At 65.9% G+C, this 1063-nt stretch overlaps 1 protein-coding gene across 4 annotated transcripts in view; it reads left to right on the forward strand.

Moving 5' to 3' along the window:
* The window catches only part of LOC102250474 (protein argonaute-2), a 25609-nt gene that overhangs the window by 9776 nt on the left and 14770 nt on the right, over positions 1-1063 (forward strand). For all 4 annotated transcript variants that reach the window (XM_014549027.1, XM_014549026.1, XM_014549028.1 and 1 more), the window contains exons 2-3: positions 524-643; positions 738-860. In XM_014549027.1, the coding sequence (XP_014404513.1) occupies positions 524-643; positions 738-860 (243 nt within the window). The remainder of the gene's footprint in view (positions 1-523; positions 644-737; positions 861-1063) is intronic.

Below are 1063 nucleotides of genomic sequence, written 5' to 3' on the forward strand. Positions count from 1 at the left end.
AGACCTACCTTCCTCTCGAGGCAAGCCCCCCCCCCCATGTCCCCTGTGGGTCCTCGCCGCGCCTCCGTTTCCCCGTGAGTCAGACGGGTGTGGAGCTGCTCACGTGGACGATGAGAGCTGGGGCCTCGTGCCGGCAGGTCCCTGGCGCCGGGCGGAACGTGCTCCGAGAATGAACTTTCTCACTGGTTGTTTGAAAATGCCCTGCTGGGAAGAGGGCCCCCGGGGGCGCCCGGTCCTGGCGCTTTTCTGTCGGTGGTTTACACTCTCGGTCCTTGTATACCCCCCACCCCCACCCCCACCCCCCATCGAAGGCCGTGGCTCAGCTTCACCCGCGTGGCCTGGAGGTGGACTTCCGTGGCGGGCAGCTGTTTCCCTGTGAGGACAGAGGCCACAGCCCGGCGCCGGGACAGCGCCCACAGGGTGGTGCCTTGTCACCAGCGGGGTTTAGTCCTGCTGTCAGCCCTGCCCCCCGTGTCCTGGGGCCCCCCAGCCCTGCGCTGACGCCACGTCTGCGCCTCTGCAGGTCTGTAACATCGTGGCAGGACAGAGATGTATAAAGAAGTTGACCGACAATCAGACCTCAACCATGATCAGAGCGACGGCCCGGTCGGCGCCCGATCGGCAAGAGGAGATTAGCAAGCTGGTGAGTGACCCGTCCTGGGGGCGCCCGGGTGGGGACAGACACGGCTCTGGGAGCCGCAGACTCCCCTGACTCTGCCTGTTCTACGCTTTCCAAGATGAGAAGTGCGAGTTTCAACACCGACCCCTACGTCCGGGAATTTGGAATCATGGTCAAAGACGAGATGACGGACGTGACGGGCCGGGTCCTGCAGCCGCCCTCCATCCTCTACGGGGGCCGGGTACGTGCGCGGGCGGGGCCCGGGGTGTCCCCCATCGGGTGCCGCCCCAAGTCCAGGCAGGGAAGTGAGTGAGGGCTGCACGGGAGCCGGTTTCCTTGGCTCTCCTTGGAGTTTTCGGAGTCAGCCTCTATCTCCCGAGGGTGACTGGTGCCATGGAGAGTGGCAGCCCTGCCCTGGGCCGCGGGCGCTCTCGGCGACGAGCT

The sequence above is a fragment of the Myotis brandtii genome, unplaced genomic scaffold (genome assembly GCF_000412655.1).
Source record: "Myotis brandtii unplaced genomic scaffold, ASM41265v1 scaffold532, whole genome shotgun sequence".
Classification (NCBI taxonomy): domain Eukaryota; kingdom Metazoa; phylum Chordata; class Mammalia; order Chiroptera; family Vespertilionidae; genus Myotis; species Myotis brandtii.